The 17,050-nt window shown below is 38.0% G+C and overlaps 1 protein-coding gene across 1 annotated transcript in view; it reads left to right on the top strand.

Moving 5' to 3' along the window:
• The window catches only part of LOC144497379 (nardilysin-like), an 85,657-nt gene that overhangs the window by 48,151 nt on the left and 20,456 nt on the right, over positions 1-17,050 (top strand). The window contains exons 16-23 of the mRNA XM_078218559.1: positions 2,034-2,157; positions 2,874-2,960; positions 3,065-3,184; positions 6,241-6,292; positions 7,863-8,013; positions 9,464-9,591; positions 12,693-12,858; positions 16,511-16,542. Of these exons, the coding sequence (XP_078074685.1) occupies positions 2,034-2,157; positions 2,874-2,960; positions 3,065-3,184; positions 6,241-6,292; positions 7,863-8,013; positions 9,464-9,591; positions 12,693-12,858; positions 16,511-16,542 (860 nt within the window). The remainder of the gene's footprint in view (positions 1-2,033; positions 2,158-2,873; positions 2,961-3,064; positions 3,185-6,240; positions 6,293-7,862; positions 8,014-9,463; positions 9,592-12,692; positions 12,859-16,510; positions 16,543-17,050) is intronic.

Raw genomic sequence — 17,050 nt, 5'->3', positions numbered from 1 at the left:
CATCTAAATTATAGTACTTGAAATAAAGTGCTGCATGTAAAGCTTATTTTAATAATGCTTTTAGCAAAAAAGGAGTTTGCTTAGAGATATTAGTGAGATTGGGTACGCTTGCTTCTCACTGCCTAGTGTGTGTCTCCTTGATGTGTGATGATTGACATTAGGGAAGGTGGCACCTTGAAGGCTTATATTTTGCTGCCCTTTCTTTGATTTCAAGTACGAGTACCTAAATGTTTAGAAACCTCCCTTCTCTGAACAAGCCTGAACTCACCTGGTGCCCACTGCTATACTTGGTAACTCTGGGTCTACCTGGCAATCTTTGTGACATTCTCCGCATTCCTCCATGCACCTTTCACTCTTGGGTGAGATAACCATCCAATCTGCGTTGCACATGTGGCAGCTGTTTGCTGCTCCCACCTCCTGGCTTACAAGGTTCCCACCTGTGAGGCTGGCCCTGATCGATGAGAACTTTACAAAATTTCGCAGACATCTGGGTAAGTATGTTTCTTAGAGATGCTGTTCGAGAGATTGGAGAGATTTCAGATTTGTTCAAAGAATTGAAGCTGGAAACTTGAGAACAAAGATCTTGGGAGACTACCTTCGAGCAGTGTATTTCTGTGTTTATTTATCTCCTATCTGTTGACAAACAAGCAAGTTACTTTATAGATGTGGCGTGATTTTGTTTTGCGTGGTCCTCTTAATTATTTAGATTGTTGCAAATTCATGTGCTACAAGTCATGTAGCGTCTTGATTACTATTATTTGGAGTTTGTACTTGAGAATCCATTTGGAACACCTGACCTAGTAAAATCATTAGTTTTGACTGCCCTTGGTTGTTCAGGGGTTAGTGACTAGTTAATATGAAAGAGAGAGACTGAGATGCTTGCACAGAGAAAAAGAAATCTGAAATTTTTCTTCCTTTCTTTCACCTCTTAGTGATATTGAAGTAGCTGATCTTTGCTTTTGTGGCCTTTCCTGTGGCTGTACAGCTGAGATTGGAAACTGTGGATTTGGGGGCATCAGACATTTCTGTTCTGTTATTGTGTGACACAGTATGTTAGTGCTCCAGAGTGCAGATTGCTATTCTGAACCTTTCAAACATTTTTAAAAGTTGGAATGCGTTTGAGAATTTTTTAATGGAATCATGTCTAGTGGTATGAATGGCAGTCATTTTCTAATTGTGAATTGACGAGATAGCTAAAGATATGGAGCACACGCATTTCAATTACTTTGTGATAGTTTTACGAAAAATATCCTTTGGAAGAAAGGAGTTGAGCTGTCTTGTACCTAGGAGCACTCTTGAACGCGTCAGTTAATTACTTTAAAATGCTATAAAATGCAAGGGGATTGAAAACAAAAGTAGGGAGGTTATGCTTCAGTTATAGAGAGCACTAGTGAGACCATATCTGGAATACAGAGTACATCTTGGTCACCTTAACGGAGGATGTAAATGCGTTGGAAGCAGTTCAGAGAAGGTTTACCAGATTAATAACTGGAATGGACGGGTTGTCTAATGAGGAAAGGTTGGACAGGCTAGGCTTGTATCCACTGGAAGAGGCAACTTGATTGAAACATACTAAGATCCTGAGGGGTCTTGACAGGGTGGATGTGCAGAGGATGTTTCCTCATGTGGGAGAATTTAGAACTGGGTGGTCAGTGTTTAAAAATAAGGAGTCACCCATTTAAAACAGAGATTATGTGAAATCTTTTCTTGCATTGAGTATTTGGAGCACTCTGCCTGAAAAAGTAGCCGAGTCTTTTGAATATTTTTAAGGCAGAGGTGGAAACATTCTTGGTAAACAAGAGGGTGATAGGTTATTGGGGGTAGGCGGGTTGCAGATTTGAGGTTATCAAATCAGCCATGATCTTATTAAATGGCAGAGTAGGCTTGAGGGGCCCAATGGCCTGCTTCTTGTTCATAAATGTGTACAAAGTTGCCATGTGTATGAACTATCTCTTTAAATACAAAGTAGATTTTTCTCTTTTTGATTGTTCAGTGGGAAGAGTCTTTTTAAATTTGATATGTTTTGCTTACAGGTGATTGCTGCTGCTGCTTCCCTCCTCACTCCACAAAAGGCAAATCTGATTCTCCTTTCACCCAACAATGAGGGGAAATGTACGCTAAACGAGCGGTGGTTTGGGACTTCATATGATGTAGAAGGTAAAGTGGCCAGTGAAAGGGCTAACTTTACAATGTGTTGAACTTGTCTTGAATAAAGAGTCATCTCTTATAAGATGATATAGAAACAATGGAAATGGACAAGCTTCTTGCTATATATGGAGTTGAAGACATTGGATTTGAACAAATATAGACCGGAGATGGGAAGGTGTTAGAACAAAGTGTTTAGCATATGGTTTTACAATACAGATTTTAGATGAGTGGAATTTCCCATAGGATCAAAAGATAATTGTAGATGAGGCAGATCATTCAATTGAAGCACTGAAGCATCCACTTCTAGGTCCGCTTTTGTGATTTGTATAGACTATTGCATGTAGATCTTTAAACTCCAAAATTGTCCCATCAATAACTTGGCATCCATGAAATGTGATAAGTGCGGAATTTCTTTATGCATAGCAAGCACCATATATGCTATAACTATTGACAGAATTGTTTCATCTCCATGGATGAGAACGCTTATACAATTGAGCAAATTTAAAGAAACAATTTATGTGCCCATTTTGTTTTGAAATAACCTTTCATGGGCTTCATTGCATGTGACTTATACAGCCTGTTACCTGTGCATTGTTCATTTCTCCACGGGTGAGCAGTTGGTATTCTATCTGTTCTGTCTCATTTAAGAACCAAACACATCACAATAGATTTCCGCTGGTGGTTTATTATTTCACAAGATATTTTCATTTTTCTGTTGCTGACAGATGTTGACAAATATTGGGCTGACCTATGGGCAGTTGACTTTCCACTGAACCCTGCTCTTCATCTGCCAGAACAAAACAAGTATATAGGTGAGAGATGTACTAAAATTTGTATTTAGTTTCACAGCTGATTAAAATCACAAAATAAAACCTCAAAAGAAAATTGAACCCGAGGAATGGTTTTCTTTTTTCAGCAACTGATTTTACGCTGAAGAGATCGGATTGTACTGATACCACCTATCCTGTGAAAGTTTTGGATAGCAAGCATGGTCGTCTATGGTACAAAAAAGACACTAAGTTTCAAATTCCTAAAGGTAGGTTACCTGATTTTTTTTTTACTCTGCGTGATTAATGTGAACGAAAGGGGCAGCAGCATTTTATTCACTTCGTACAGTTCCAAGATTGCTGATTGCCACCCAATGTACAAGTGACCCTCACTGATTTGCACCATCACTAAGTGCCAGTGAGCTATTCCACTTGAAATCATTTCAACCAAGCCTGATACTATCGTGAGTATCTGAAATCCACTGACAGGGTTTTCTAGATCAGAAGCGGAGGTGCCAGTTAATTTTCGCTTCCTTAACTAATAGGTGTTGAGGTCAATTGTAGAGTTTTGATTGCTGCTGCAAACCTAGCATAGACTGAGATTGCACCTGGGAGATACTTGGTCTTATGATTCAATTCCTCATTGAAGGAACTCGCTGAAACAATGGAGAACTAAAATTGTTTATTTGTTTAAGATTGTTTATTCGTCAGAGTTACCAGAAGTCAGATAACTTAAGTAAATTTTGGTTTGGTTATTTCTCTACAATTGTAGGGCACATTATCATTTTAAGTTTCCTGATCGCATTCAATTGATTTTTGTGCCATTATATTTTGTTGAGGGAGCAACTTCCTTTCTTATCATACTTCAGTTTCTTTTTTTGACCATTAGACCAAAGGAGCAAAAGTAGGCCATTTGGCCCATCAGATCTGCTCCCAATCAAATGACATCATGACTGATCTGATATGATAATTCTCAACTTCACTTTCCCGCCTTATTCACATAACACTTGATTACCTTGCTGATTAAAAATATCTATCTTAACATTGAACATATTTAACGATCCAGCCTGAACAGCTCGCTATGGTAGGGAATTCCACAGTTTTACTACCCTCTGAGAGTGAAATTCCTCCTCATCTGTCTTAAGTGGGCAATCCTTATCCTGAGACTATACCCTCTGGTCCAAAATTCTCTCAGTATCTATGCTGTCAAGCCCCCTGAGAATCCTATATGTCTCAATAAGGTCACCTCTCAATATTCTTCAATGAACACAGGCCCAACCTACTCCACATCTTCTCATAAAATCCCTCCATACCCAGATTAATCTAGTGAGCCTTCTCTGGACTGTCTCCAATGCCACCATATCTTTCCTTAGATAAGGGGACCAAAATTGTCCACAGTATTCCAGGTGTGCTCTAACTAATGCCTTGTACAGTTTTAGCAATACTCCCTTATTTTTATACTGCATACCCTTTGAAATAAAGGTCAACGTTCCATTTGCCTCCCCTATTACCTGCTGAACTTACATGCTTGCTTTGTGTGATTTATGCATGAGGACCCCAAAATCCCTCTGTGTTGCAGCTTTCTGTATGTAGTCTTTCTCCATCTGAATAATATTGAGCTCCTTTTATTCTTCCTACCAAAGTACATAACTTCACATTTTCCTACATTATATTCCATCTGCCAAGTTTTTGCCCACTCATTTAACCAGCCTGTATTCCTCTAAACTCTGTTATCCTCACCACTTGTATTCTCACCTATTTTTGAGTCATTTGCAAACTTGGCAATAGTACATTCACTTCCCTCACCCAAGCCATTAATATATATTGTAAATAATTGTGGCTCCATCATTGATCCCTTTGGCACTCCAGTAGTTGCAGGTTGCCATCCTGAAAATGCCCCTCTTATCCCAGCTCTGTCTCCTATCAGTTATGATGCCGGCATCTCCACATACTGGCTGTCTTGTCTGGAGACAATACACACCTTTTTAGCCTGTCTTGATGCTCTCTCCACTCCCATTGTTTTGTTTCTTAAAGACTTGATTAGTTGTAAGTATTCGCATTCCAACCATTATTCATGTAAATTGAGTCTGTGTCTTTATAAGCTCTGTTTGTGAACAGAATTCCCACTCACCTGAAGAAGGGGCTTAGAGCTTCGAAAGCTTGTGTGGCTTTTGCTACCAAATAAACCTGTTGGACTTTAACCTGGTGTTGTTAAACTTCTTACTGTCCTATCAGTTAGCCAATCCTCCATCCATGCTAATATGCTAACCCCAACACCATGGACTCTTATCCTATTAAGTAGTCTTTTGTGCAGAACCCCTTCTCAAATGCTTTTTGGAAATCCAAATATATTGCATCTACTGGTTCCCCTTTATCTGTCCTGCTCGTTGCTACCTCAAAGAATTCTAATAAATTTGTCAGGCATGATTTCCCCTTCATGAAGCCAGGTGGGATCTGCTTGGTTATATTATGTTTTTATAAATGCTTTGCTATTCCATTCTTTACAATGGACTCTAACATTTTCCCAATGCCAGATGTTAAGTGGCCTGCTTTTTGTCTGTCTCCCTTTTTGGTTGTTTTCCAATCCTTTGGGATTTTTCCAGAATATATGAATTATTGGAAGATTAATATCAGTGCATCCACTGTCACCTATAGTCACTTCCTTTAATATCCTAGGATGCAACCCATTAGGTCTAGGGGACATTGGGCCTTTAACCCCATTAGTTTCCCTAGTACCTTTTTTTTCTAGTGGTATTGTATTTATTTTCTCCCCCACCTTTTGTCCCTTGATTATTTAGTATTTTTGAAGTATTATTAGTGCCTTCCAACATGAAGACTGTCACAAAATATTTATATAACGCCTCTGCCATTTCCTGGTTCCCCCTGGTTTGTCTTGCATCATAAAGCATTTCTTCCTGAGCAGGTGTTATAATTTTGGGTGCTTTCACCATATTCAATGGTTTGATGGTAGTTTTGATGATCACATTTCCTGCCTTCTGAATTCTATGTTCTTTCTGCTTCTGCAGAGTACATGTCACCAAGGATTATTCTACGTGGAATATTGTTACTACGTGAAGCATAGTGTCAAAAATGAAATAGCTGTATATTTTAAAATGATCTTTCATAAATGTGTGATCTCCATGGTAAACATTATGCCTTATGCCATAAAGGGGAAGCGCATAATTGATTATATTTAATTAAGCTAAGTTAATGTTTTATGTATATATTTTTGTTTTTTATATCTAGAGTATAAGTAAATGTTTTCAGCAGATTATTAGGTGCAGTGTTGTTCTCTATGATGTTGATATAAGTTTTTGCTTTGTAGGTTACATTCGATTTCATTTAATATCACCTCAAGTTCATAAATCTCCAGAAAGGTAAGCATTTGTATAATTATATAACCAGAGAAATATTGTTTGCTGCTTCCAGATGTCTCAAGCCTGGCACGTTATTACTTTCATGTTATTTTGTGGGTCCCCTGTAAAGTTTCTACGCAATTTTGTTTAAGAATGCTGCGTTAGAGAATGAGGGTACAATTTGGCTATGGTGCGCAGGGATAATTCGGTCCCCAATCTAAAGTCATATGTTTTGATATTTTTATATAATTTTTTGATTTTATATTACGTATAATTAATTAGTAAAGCTTAACAGCAATGTAGGAAGTAGAATTGGATCATCGGCGTCCCTCTGTGTACACATTGGGGATTTGAGAAACATCAAACTGTGACACAATAGGCGCTTTACTTTGGAAAGATATGAGAAGGAACTTATTGGCTTGAATCTCTCGATGTCCAGAGAAGCAATATCTGGGGCACAGGTCAGTGTTGCACATTGGCACCTTGTAGAAGTTATGGCACGTGCACTGAAATTGCCCAGGAAGTTTTTCTGTTGGGCTGATTTGCGTTAACCGGTCCACTCCAGTGTCAAAGACCTGGGCAAGAAACGTGAGACCTAACTGGATTTTACCCAGAAAATGTTACGCTGGCTAATACCTGATGACTAGCTAGTGTAACTGTACTGTGCACCACAACCAGCCCTTCCCTGACCTGACCAGATTCTTTCTCCCACCACCATCCCAACCCCTGGCCGATTTAACCTTCAACCCGACTCAGATCTCCCACCACTACAACCACCCACTAGCCCCTGACCTGATCTAACTGATTCCGCCTGCCAACTCACTCACCCACTTACAGCTAAAGTTGTACAAAGGGATTGTGTCCCCTCTCAGCTGGTCTTCTCCAATGCTCGTCAGTCTTCCATAGGGATATTTGCGCTGACTCATCACTGCTGCAACCAGGGTTGTAAGTCCCAGCTGAAATAATGCAGCCTGCAGAAATCTTTGTGGTCAGTGGGCACCCTTGATGCTTACTGGAAGATTTGGGCCATACAAAATAGGAACATGAGTAGGCCATTTAGGCCTTTGAGCCTTCTGTGCCATTTGAAAACATCATGTGAACCTCTTTATTGCCTTTATTTTCTGGTCTACCCTCTATACCCTTCAAGAATCTATCTAACTCAGCCTTAAAAAAATTTAATGACCCAGCCTCCACTTCTTTCTGGGGAAGAGAATTCTACAGACTAACGACCCTTTGAAAGAAAAAATCCCTGGGTTCAGTCTGGGTCTTTACAGTAGTTACCCAGAAGTCAGATGTGTTTTTTGTAAGTCTCATAACTTTTTTGAGTAACTATTAGTGTAACACTATATTTTCTTCAGTTGACTAAAGTGGAATGAAATACTTCTAAGCAGGTTATATGTGGCTTGCAAGAGAACTAAATTGTATGGGTTGAAGAAGCCATTTCTTCTGTTTTCTTTCTTGCATTATTAGTCCATGATAACTATTCAAAACAGCTATGAGTAATAGTAACTGTAATAACATTTTGAGTGTTATAGTATTTCTAGTGGGTTTAGATGTTGCATTCAGTAATATGTAACTTTTTTGCCCCTAGCTTGATGCTGTTTGATTTATTCATCAATATCGTGGCTCATAACTTAGCTGAACCTGCATATGAAGCTGATGTTGCTCAATTAGAGTATAAAATAGTGGCTGAAGAGCATGGACTAGTTATCAAAGTGAAAGGATTTAACCACAAACTTGGGGTAAGCAGATGTCAATTTGAATTCCATTATACTACTTTCAATTAAGGCCAAACCTTAATTGATTGATGGCTGCACAAGCTGTTCTATATGCTTAGAATAAAATAGTAATTTGATGTTCCAGCTAGCTTTTAAATATATATACATATTTAAATTCTTTCTCTTATTTTTCTCTGGTGGATCCTTCTTTTTCTAATCAAGTTAATATTAGGAAATGGAATGCTTTCCCATTACAGTCACCATCAAGCATTTCCTCTTTGAGTACAGGATCGATGCAGTGAATGTCCCCTCTGATTTACCTCAGCTTACCCTTGGAGCATTCCTTACAGCAGAAATGTGATTTTTTTTTAATGCTCAAGTGGCTTTGCCTTTCTAAAAAATTTTATTTTCCATGAGGAAACCAGAAAGTTGAGTCAGGACACAATTCAGGTATGAAAATGGCAGTACAGAGAAAGCTTTGTTGCACAAAGTGGCTGTTGGGTTTATTGTGTTTGTTCTGGCAATTCAGTGCTGATCACACTGATTGGTGTACTGTCCTTATAGCTTTGACTTGCAGTGGTTCAAATTTTTATTCAATTTTCTTGTAAAATGTGCCTGATCTCCTAACCTTTCTCCTGGTTCTGAGTGAATCTTATAATGATGACTTCTGAACTAGATCAAAGTCTTTCTCTAATTTGTTTATGAACATTTTTATGATTTAAAAAAAAAAGTCTTCTAATTGTCTGCTTTCTCAGTTCCAGAGAAAATAGATTGGATTCTCTTTTATGTTGATTGTCACTTTATTATCATATTTTTTTGCCAATTTAGTTTCCCTCTTCACCTGCCTTCTTACCTTTATTGTATTTGACCTGCTTCTCACTTGAAGAATTCACCAGACATCATACTCCATTCTTGGTTGTTTCATCATAATCTATCCATGTCATCCAAGGAGCCCTGTTTTTGGCTCCCTTACCTTTTTGGCCTTGTCGGAAATGTACATACTCACCTATATCATACCAGCCTCCTCAATCAGACTTTATAAGCTGACTCTGACACATCAGTTCTTACACCAACATTGCACTGTCTTTGCACTTGCTCACATTCCCACTGTCCATCCAGCACTAATATTTGCCCTCATCTTAAGGTGTGTCCTTTCCCTCGCAGCCACCCTCGAACACTGTTCACCTTTTCCGTTCAACACATTTCATTGCTCTCACTCATAGCACAGGAAGAAAACACAAGAGGTGGTCCTCCCAACTTTGTGCTTTCTGGCATTTAGCTAAAGAGGCGAAGTATTCTGAAAGATTGCTATATGGGAAAGATGTATTCTGAATAACCATAGACTAACCTTTAATATACCATATGATGAAAAGCAATTTATAACAGTAAGGATTGTCTTTCCAATATCCAGTTGATGTGTCTTTTGCAAACTTTTAAACTTTAATCATTTAAACAACTTTTTGTTTTTCTCCAGCTTCTGTTTCAACTCATTGTTGATCATCTGGCTGAGTTTGCAACTACTCCAGATGTGTTTGGAATGATTGTGGAACAATTAAAAAAAAGTTACTTCAATGTTCTAATCAAACCTGAAAAACTGGGAAAGTAAGTGAAGAATTCATGAACATTTTATCAACACTTGGTTCAGGTAATGAGCTTAGATGAGGGACCGTTGTGACATTTTGTCATTTTAATTTAATTTCTTTAGTTTGATAACTTGATCAGTTGCTTTCACTGTTTCAGCCTGCAAAATCACTTACAACATCTAATAAACAGAGTTAGATCTGCTGCACTTATGTCATAAGTAAATGTTGGGTGACTAGTTTCGGATCATTGCATTTTCCTGAAAAGTTGACCCTACTGATCAGTTCTCCTGAATAAAATTATAATAAAGTTGATGGTCACATTGAGAAACTCCAGATGTTAAATACTCCACTCTAGTGTTTGTTAAAGCAAAGCCAGCCATCTTTCTGTCACTTATCTATTGCTTCCCGGGTCTGGTACGACAATGATTTTCATTGGAACTATGTATTTTCCCCTCCAATATTTTTAACAAAATATAAATGTGTATATTTCTGATGGGTGTAAGTGCTCGCAAACTTGCCTTCTCAATTGGCCCTGGATGGAACTGCACAGTAATTGTAGTAAAGTCAATCAAGATCACAGCGCAGAAGTCACTCATTTCAGAGCTACTGCACTAAAAAGTCATTCAACACCTTGAGATGCAAATAAAAATGCTTTAATGCTATGTTCTCTTTAAATTTGTATTAATTAATGACCTTTGTTTGTTGATGATGATTGCAGTGCTCAGTGCCATTTGTAACTCCTCAGATACTCAAGTAGGCTGTGCCTAGGACATTCATAAGTGGCAAGTGACATGCATGCTACACAATTGTCAGGCAATGACCATCACTAACGAGAGAAAATCTAACCATCTCTCCATGACTATTGCTGAATCTTCCACCATCACCATCCTAGAATCAGAGTGGTTAAAGCACAGAAAGGAGGCCGTTAAAAGTCCAATGATGACTATCAAATCATAGCTGATTGTTGTAAAAATTCAGCTGGTTCACTAATGTCCTTTAGAGAAGGAAATCTACCATCATTACCTGGTCTGGCTTACTTGTGAATCCAGATCCATAGCAATGTGCTTGACTCTTAAACTCCCTCTGAGATGGCCTAGCAAGACATTCAGTTTAAGGGCAAATAAGGATGGGCAATAAATGCTGGCTCAGCCAGCAACATCCACATCCCATGAATGAATGAAATAAAATTCAACCCACCATGCCATCTATCTGTAAGAACAACTCAGCTGCTCCCCCACCCTCCAGAAGATGGTGGTCAGTACCTCAGCAATTTCCACCCTTCCTTCCTTCAGTATCCCCAGATGCATCCCATCTGTTGCTAGCCTTTCTAATAATACCGTTCTTCAATTTTTAGTCCATCTAGTATTTCAACTACCTCCTGTTTCTCTGTGAATTTGACAGCATCTTCTTCCTTGGTAAAGAAAAAGGCAAAGTGTTAATTTAGTACTGAGTCAAACTTTCTGCTTCCATGTGTAAAAATCTCCTTTTTGGTCCCTAATCAGTTCTACTCTTTTTCCCACCGTTTAACTATTTATATGAATCTGAAAGACTTTTCAAATCTCTTTTATCTTGGCTGCAAATCTCTTATACTCTTATTTTTTCTGCTCTTATTTCTTTTTTTGACTTCTCTGAAATTTCTGTATTTAGACTGCCCCTTACTTGGATTATCGACCTGACATCTGTCATCTTATGCACCATTTTTTTGCATCATCTTTCTCTCTCTCATCTTCTAGTGAGCTCTGGTTTTGTTTGGCTTCCCTTTCCTCTTTAAGGTTTATTAGTGTTACAAGTAGGCTTACATTGACACTGCAATGAAGTTATTGTGAAAATCCCCTAGTTGCCACATTCCGGCGCGTGTTTGGGTATACTGAGGGACAATTTAGCATGGCCAGTGCACCTAACCAGCACGTCTTTTAGACCGTGGGAGGAAACCCACGCAAACACGGAGATCGTGCAGACTCCGCACAGACAGTGACCCAAGCTGGGAATCGAACCCAGGTCTCTGGCGCTGTGAGGCAGCAGTGCTAACTACTGTGCCTCATATTTACTCAGACTTTCTTCTCTTTAAAATTTATCCCCTTGCACTATTTCTCCAGCCATATATTTATCTGCTCTGTTCCCCTATTTCTGTACTCCACTAGTGGAGTATCAGGTGCCTCCTTTTATGTTGCTTCTCTCTCAGGACTCTCGTGTTGCTCCTGTCCCTGGCCTCTTATGTCTGGAGGTTATCATTGACAGAGAACTGAACTGGACCAGCCATATAATACTATGGCAAGAAGAGCAAGTCAGAGGCTAGATATTATCTGGCAAATAATTCACCACCTGTCTCCCCAAAGCCTGTCCACCATCTATAAGGCACAGGTCTGCTGGGATACTCTGTACTTGCCTGGATGAATGCAGCTCCAAAAACACTCAGGACACAGCAGCCTGCTTACTCAGCAGCTCACCATAAAACATTAATTCCCTTCACCACCAGGATACTGTGATGGCAGCGTGGACCATGCAGCATTTTGCTAGGCCTCCTTTGAGAACACCTCCCAAGCCATGACCTCTACCACCTAGAGGGATAAAAGTAGCAGATGCATGGCAATACCATTGCCTTCAAGTTCCTCTGTCACACCCCATTCTGACTTGGAATTATATCATCGCTCCTTCACTATCACTGGGTCAGAATCCTCAAACTTCCTGCCTAGTAATGCTTGTGTACCTACGCCAGATGAACGGTAGCTCACCAGTACCTTGTCAAGGACAATTGGGAATGGGCAACAACCTTGCCAGTGACACTCGCATCTCATGAGCTAGTTTTTTTTAAAACGTGTGAATTAAGTAATAATGAGGTTTTATTACTTAATTCACACGTTTCATGAGCCTAATCCTCTTCACCATATCTAACTTATTGATTCTCAGCCGAGGTTCAGTTGTGAAAAATCAACACTTGACTTGGGTACTGCAGTACCTCTAACATATGTGGAATTGTACTCCAGCATTTGACAGTGTTCACAAATGCTTAAAGGAAAGGAAGGAAAGTATCCTGGACCTGGTTGTAATCATAGCAGAAATTTTCATTCCAGATAGTAAATTATCATTAAAAAGACCATTTGTTGTGTTGTCTTGTTGCAGAGATTTACGTCTATTAATTCTAGAACATGGACGGTGGTCTTTGATGCAAAAGCACCAAACATTGATGAAAGGTGGATTGACAATTGAGACACTGATGTCATTTGTGAAGAATTTCAAATCTCAACTTTTTGTGGAAGGATTAGTTCAAGGAAATTTCACATCCAAAGTAAATCTTTTATTGTGACATTTTTAACCAGCTAAAGTTTTTTTTTCTTGTTAGCTTTGAATATACATCAGCATTTCTAAAACAAAAAGGAAAATGTAACAGTGTGAGGGATGTTTTTATTCTAAGAATATTAATATTTGTTGATGAAGACTTGTGTCAGTACTCTATATTTACATAAAAAGGCCATTTAGCCTAACAAGTTCATGCCTATGCTTATGATCCAGCGGAGCCCCCTCCCATCCCTCCTCATCTAAATCCCTATATGCAGCTATCTATTCTTTCCTCCCTCATGCTTGTCAAGCTTCCCTTTATATGGATTTTTATGATTTGTTTCAACCACTCTGTGTTAGTGAGTTCCACATTCTCACCACTCTTTGGGTAAAGCAGTTTCTTCTGGATTCACCATTGAATTTCTTGGTCACTGTCTTATATTGATGTGTTCTAATTATGCCCGTACCCACAATTGAACATATTTTCTCTGTTATCACTCTATCAAAGCGTTTCATACATTTAAATACCTCTACTTGGTCACCCCTTTTTTTTTGAGAAAAAAACCCCAACTTGTTCATCCTTTCCTGATTTTTATACTTGTGTATTTCTGATATCATCCCTGCACTCTCTCTCATGCCCAGTCCAAGTCCTTTTTTATGATATGGTGACCAGAACTGCAACCCAAGTTTTGACCATGTTCAGCATAATCTCCCTTGAATTTGGATTGCTTTTTTATGGTCTTGCTAACCAGTGGCATAATTTGAGATTGGTATAAATGTACTCCAAGATCTCATTGTTCCTCTACCCACTTACCCACTTGTACCTTCTGAGCAATAAGTGACCTCTGTACTCTTTCTATTGAAATGTACTCCCCACATTTATACATATTGCATTTCTCCTGCTGATTATTTGTCTATTATTCAAGTTTATTAATATCCTTTTTAATTTGTTGCAGCCCTCCTCAGTATTGACTATCCTCCCTCCAACGTTGGCACCATCTGCAAATATAGAATGTGTGCATTTGATTCCAAAGTTCAAGTCGTTAATAAAAATTATAAACAGCAATTGTCCTGCCATTGATCCCTTGTGAAACACCACATCCCACCATTTTCTGCTTTGAATAACTATTCTTTACTCGTATATTCTCTCTGCTTTCTGAAACCAGCTTGCAATTCATTCAGGCACTTGTTCCCTGACTCCACATTCTCTGACTTTATTTGTTAGTCTATATGAAGGCACCTTATTGAAGAAGAATCTAGATAAATTACATGTAGTGCACTACCATTGTCTACCCACTCTAACACCGTGAAAATTTTCAACAAGGCTGGTCAAGCAAAATATTTTCCCTTTTTGAAATCCATGCTGACTATTCATTATATTTTTCTTTTCTAGATGTTCTTTTGTTCTATCCTTTTATTTGAGGATTCCATTATTTTCCCTACCACTGATAAGCTTATTGGCTTATAATTCTCTGGACATGTTTTGTCTCCCATCTTAAATAGTTAATTAATTAATCTGCCAACCCCAGCACTACACCTTTTGTTAAATTATTAAATGTGTGTGCTAATGCCTCTGCTATATCTTTCTTAGATTATATTAAATTTTGTGGATGCATTCCAACTGGAGGTCTAGCCCCTTTTTGATTAGTTTATTCAATATATCAATTTTTGTTATTTTAAATGAACATATCTCATTATTCATCATGGCATTTAATGTCTACCTGCCCTAGCTTCCTGATGAATATTGAAGTGAAGTAATTATTTCATATTTCTGCAGTCTCTCTTTTGTTACTTGTGGCCTTATCTTGTCATCCCTTAGTGCTCATATTCCCATTCCAGTCTTTCTTTTTATTTTGGACCCAGCTTTGATAAAGGGTCATCTGAACTCGAAACATCAGCTCTTTTCTCTCCTTACAGATGCTGCCAGACCTGCTGAGATTTTCCAGCATTTTCTCTTTTGGTTTCAGATTCCAGCATCTGCAGTAATTTGCTTTTATCTTTTAACTCATTGTGCCTGTAAAATATTTTACTGTATTGTTGTATGTTCCTTGATGATAATTTAATTTCATGTCTCTTTATTTTTTGACTTCTAATCTCTTTACATTCTCAATTGGCATGCATTCCTCTACTGAATATATATTTCATGTATACCCTTTTCCTAACCCTCAATTGTTCCCATATGTCTTTATTGAACAAAAGAGTCTCAATAGTCTCAGTTTGCTCTTTCCTTGTGGAATATATTTTTCTGCACTCTGTTGAAAACCTTTAAAATAGTTCCCATTGTTATTCTACATCTTTGATTGCCCATTTTATTTTCCCAATATCTATTCTCAGTCCCACCAGATCAGTTTTTCTCTAATCATTTAACTTTATCATCTTGGAAGTATACTGTAAAATGGTTTTTGTTGGCTAGATGTTCCATCTATTTCTATTTCCCTTATCTCCTCTGGTTCATTCCTGGTTACCAGATCCAATAGAGAAACTTCCCTTTTTGGGTTTTTTATGGAATCAATTAGAAAGGATTCATATACTCATTTCTTTATCTTCTTTACCTGCCACTGCTGTCCATTTAATATCTGGGAGGTTGAAATTCCCCATTATTATGACTTTTTACTCTATTCCCTAATTTATCTACATACTTTTTCCTTTTCTTCCTTTCCTCTATTTAGTGGTCCATAGACTCTATCTGTTAGTGTGATTAATCTTTTAATTGTTATCTTTATCCACATGTATTCTATTTTTGTCTTGCTGATAGCTGCGTTCTTTTTTTCAATTGCCACTATATTCTGAATAATTAGTTATTCACATCACCATTTCCACCCCCTCTTTTTTAAATGTTATGCTCTGCAATGCTCAATTCCCAGTCTTGATTTTCTGGAGCCATTTCCAGTAATCCCTACCTTGTCTTGTTGCTCCAGTGCATGATTGCCTTCAACTTCCTTGTTTTATTATGAACAGCATGTCTATTTTGTTTACACATCTTAGCTCATTTTAATAGGATTTCCTCTCATTTTATATTCAATCGTCTTTTTAGACTCTTGTTCTATAACTCTATTTATTGCCTTGCCATCAATTCCCTTCCTTTTTCTTTCCTATGCTCTCCTTCCTCCCTGTTCAGTTTACATTTAAGGTTGCTTGTGTTTCTTGGAGATCCCTCCCCAATACTACTAGTTTCAAGACTTTGCCACCCTACTATTAACCTTTTCCCTTATCTCATTGGTACAGGTCTTTCCTGACCCAGAATTGATAGTACTGTGTAATACTTTGGGAGGTTTGGCTGCCATATAAATACAAGTTATTGTTATTTCTGGTGTGTACCTTTATTCCCTCAACTCTTGACGTGTGATCTAACTCCAGACGGTTGCGGATACCTCAAGGACCTGTCTGGCAGAAGCCAAATAAGGCCAAAAATCAGTGATTTTCCACCTTCATTGTGTGGGAAGCTGCATGTGTTAACATACAATTATATCACTGGGAAGAAAATTAACTGACATTTAACCATATTAAAAATTCATTCTGACAAAGGATATTTAATATATAAATATCTTAATGCTCAGTATGCAGTAAGTTTGCTTGATTAATGTAATCAAATTGCTTCATTGCTTTTTGATTAATAACCATGAGTTTGTTATATGAAACTAACAATTCTTTTCTCTCCCAAGGAATCTATTGAATTTCTAAATTATGTTGTGAAGTAAGTATTTTGTTTCTTCTTAACATTTTAAGAACTTGCTGTATAAAAGTTAAATTCATAATGATCCTTTGCTGGTATTATTCCAATACATAGCACAATATTCTCTTTACTATGTTACTCAGTCCTTGACCATCAGGTAAGTCGAAAAGCTTTTCTTTCATCTACCTTATCTAAATCTATCACAATCTTATGCACCCCATCAGATTTTTCCTCTACCCTCTTTTGCTCCAAGGAGAACAATTCCAGCTTTACCAAACTAACGTTGTAGCTAAATTCTCACATCTCTTTGAACCATTCTGTTAAATCTCCTCTGCGCCTTCTCTACAACTTTCCCATCCATTCTAAGATTTGGTGACCAGGACTAGGAGCAGTACTCTACTTGTGGCCCAATTAGAGTTATTTAAAGGTTCAATATAGCTTCCCTGCTTCTGTACATACAACTTTTATGTAAGAAGTCCAAGCTCCCATATGCATTGCAAACTATTCTCAACGTGTTGCTGATATCAAA

Source organism: Mustelus asterias, chromosome 8 (assembly GCF_964213995.1).
Source record: "Mustelus asterias chromosome 8, sMusAst1.hap1.1, whole genome shotgun sequence".
NCBI classification, from domain to species: Eukaryota; Metazoa; Chordata; class Chondrichthyes; order Carcharhiniformes; family Triakidae; genus Mustelus; species Mustelus asterias.
This window is presented reverse-complemented; position numbering and strand designations above follow the sequence as displayed.